Here is a 2,104-nt window from a genome sequence, read left to right as displayed (position 1 = left end):
TTTAAAATCCAAAAAAAACTCGACCTTTTTTTCTAAAATTTGCCTACCAAAAAAAGAAGGTTGGATTTTGTTTTAAACAAATAATATTTTCATAAACAAACACACCGCTAGGCTCAGTGTTCCAACAAAAAATACGCTATAACTATTGATGTCATCTTTGGAGCACCAAAAATAAAGTTCAGGCACCAAGAATAATTAGGCACCACACCAGGGCTATGCCCCGCGCGCCCCTTTTATTATAACTATTAAAATATATTCATATTAAAAATTTTATACATTTATACTTCCTTTCGTATTTAATATTAATCAATAATCATATTCTACAAGAGTTTCTTGATTTTAAATATAAATCAGTTCAGGAAATGTCTGTCACATTAATTATTTTCTGTAAGCCCCTCGTTTGGAATTAAAATAATTATCATAATACTAGGAGTTAATGTCATTAATATATTAGAATAATGGTAGAAAGTACTAGAATTTTCTTATAAATTTAATAATTTAACCTATTTTTTAACTTTTTATTTGATATTATCATCCGATATCCGACGCTTTTCATTTACCTTATTATTAAGTATACAAGCAACTGATTATTAGGTTGATGAATCTAGGCATATTGACACATCACATTTGGAACCGGTTATTTTCCAATTTCCATGCAAGGGAAATTAAGTAATCTATTTTCTTTCTCATTTGGTGCAAGATAAAATTGAAAAAATGATGGGAAACACTTTATCAAACAGTTCCAAGCAATCAATCCTACGTACAACAAGTCAAGGCAACAGCACAAAGCAAACACTGACAATTTTTTTTGTTTTTTTATGTAATACAATTAAACACAAAAAATCACAAAAACATGCTAACGGCAGGTGACAGGTGTGACAATGCTTTCACCTTACAGGCCTTTTCAAATCCATAGAAGAGAGACCAATTACTTCAACTTCAAACGTGCTTTTTGGTGGACGCTTCAGGGCTCATGCCAAATATGGAATGAGATGGCAAACCTCGCAGAGCTGCTACCACTCCTAAACCTATGAGAGGGATGTATATTGACATCAACTTAGAAGATTTCTCTCCTGCAGCCAACATTTCTGGTAGTACAGCAGTCTGAAACGCACAGTTTATAAAATCAATCAGAAAATGAGAACACAGAAAAACCAGATCTTGCATGAACACCAGAAAAAGTGCTACTCATCATACCATTGCAGTACACACAGCAACACCGTAGATCAAGCAAGTGGTTTTGAACCAGGGTTTGGCAGTCAAAATGGCGTAAAGATTGAGGACAATGATTGGCACATCAAAGAGGAACTCATACCAGATGAGTCCAACGAAGAAAGGGGGCCGTTCTCTCAACAGATAGTGATCATACCGGTCGACGTACCAATTCTTGAGTTGGACAAGGAAATGAGGGAAGGGAGCTTGAGGGAGAAGGACTTGAGTGTATATAAGTACACATGCCACTGCTACTACAAGCATGCCAGAGAACAGGAAGGCATCTACCGCTTTTTCCACAGAGCCCATTTTCCCTGGCACTACTCTGATCTAGTGATAAAGTAAGGCTTACAAATTCAGTATCTGAGATCGTGCTTTTCTTGCGTATGCTTTATACTCTTTCTTTCAAGCTATAGCTTGATAGTGAATTTCACACCTAACTCTAAGTTTGACTTGTAGATATTTCACACACATCAACTCTAAGTTTGACTTGCAGATATTTCACATTCATCACACCTATCTCATGTGAAGATATTAGTCTTACAACTATGTCATCCGCGCACGCTAATAATGGTCTTCTGGCCTTTGGTGTATGCCCTATCATTTTATGCGTGCGTTGGGATGCTATGTACTCCCCGATCCTTAATATAATATCTATTTAATTAATTTGATTATATTAAAAAAGTTAGGTAAGTCAGTTAACTATAATAAATATGATATGTTTTTCCTAAAATACCTTAATCATCTTCATTATATCTTCCCTCCCTCTCATACTTGATTATAGTTGAGAGAGTATCAATAAGGATGATTTAGAAAAAATTGATAGCTATAAGAAATAAGTCATATATTTAAAACTAAAATTAAGTCATATATTAAAGAATATTGCACAGTT

General features: G+C 34.4%; 1 protein-coding gene across 1 annotated transcript; it reads right to left on the bottom strand.

The window, feature by feature from the left end:
- Positions 1 to 905: 905 nt before the first annotated feature.
- Positions 906 to 1,572, bottom strand: LOC114763011 (uncharacterized). The gene is made up of 2 exons (XM_028952609.1): positions 1,198 to 1,572; positions 906 to 1,104 (listed from the first exon to the last, which is right to left on the bottom strand). The coding sequence occupies exons 1-2, from the start codon at positions 1,519 to 1,521 to the stop codon at positions 940 to 942; spliced, it is 489 nt and encodes a 162-aa protein (XP_028808442.1). The 5' UTR covers positions 1,522 to 1,572; the 3' UTR covers positions 906 to 939.
- Between the last annotated feature and the right edge of the window lie 532 nt (positions 1,573 to 2,104).

The sequence above is a fragment of the Neltuma alba genome, unplaced genomic scaffold (assembly GCF_004799145.2).
Source record: "Neltuma alba isolate B1F8T4 unplaced genomic scaffold, ASM479914v2 tig00011249_pilon, whole genome shotgun sequence".
In the NCBI taxonomy this organism is placed as follows: domain Eukaryota; kingdom Viridiplantae; phylum Streptophyta; class Magnoliopsida; order Fabales; family Fabaceae; genus Neltuma; species Neltuma alba.
Note: the sequence above shows the minus strand (reverse complement) of the source record. Positions and strands in the feature narration are given on the sequence as shown.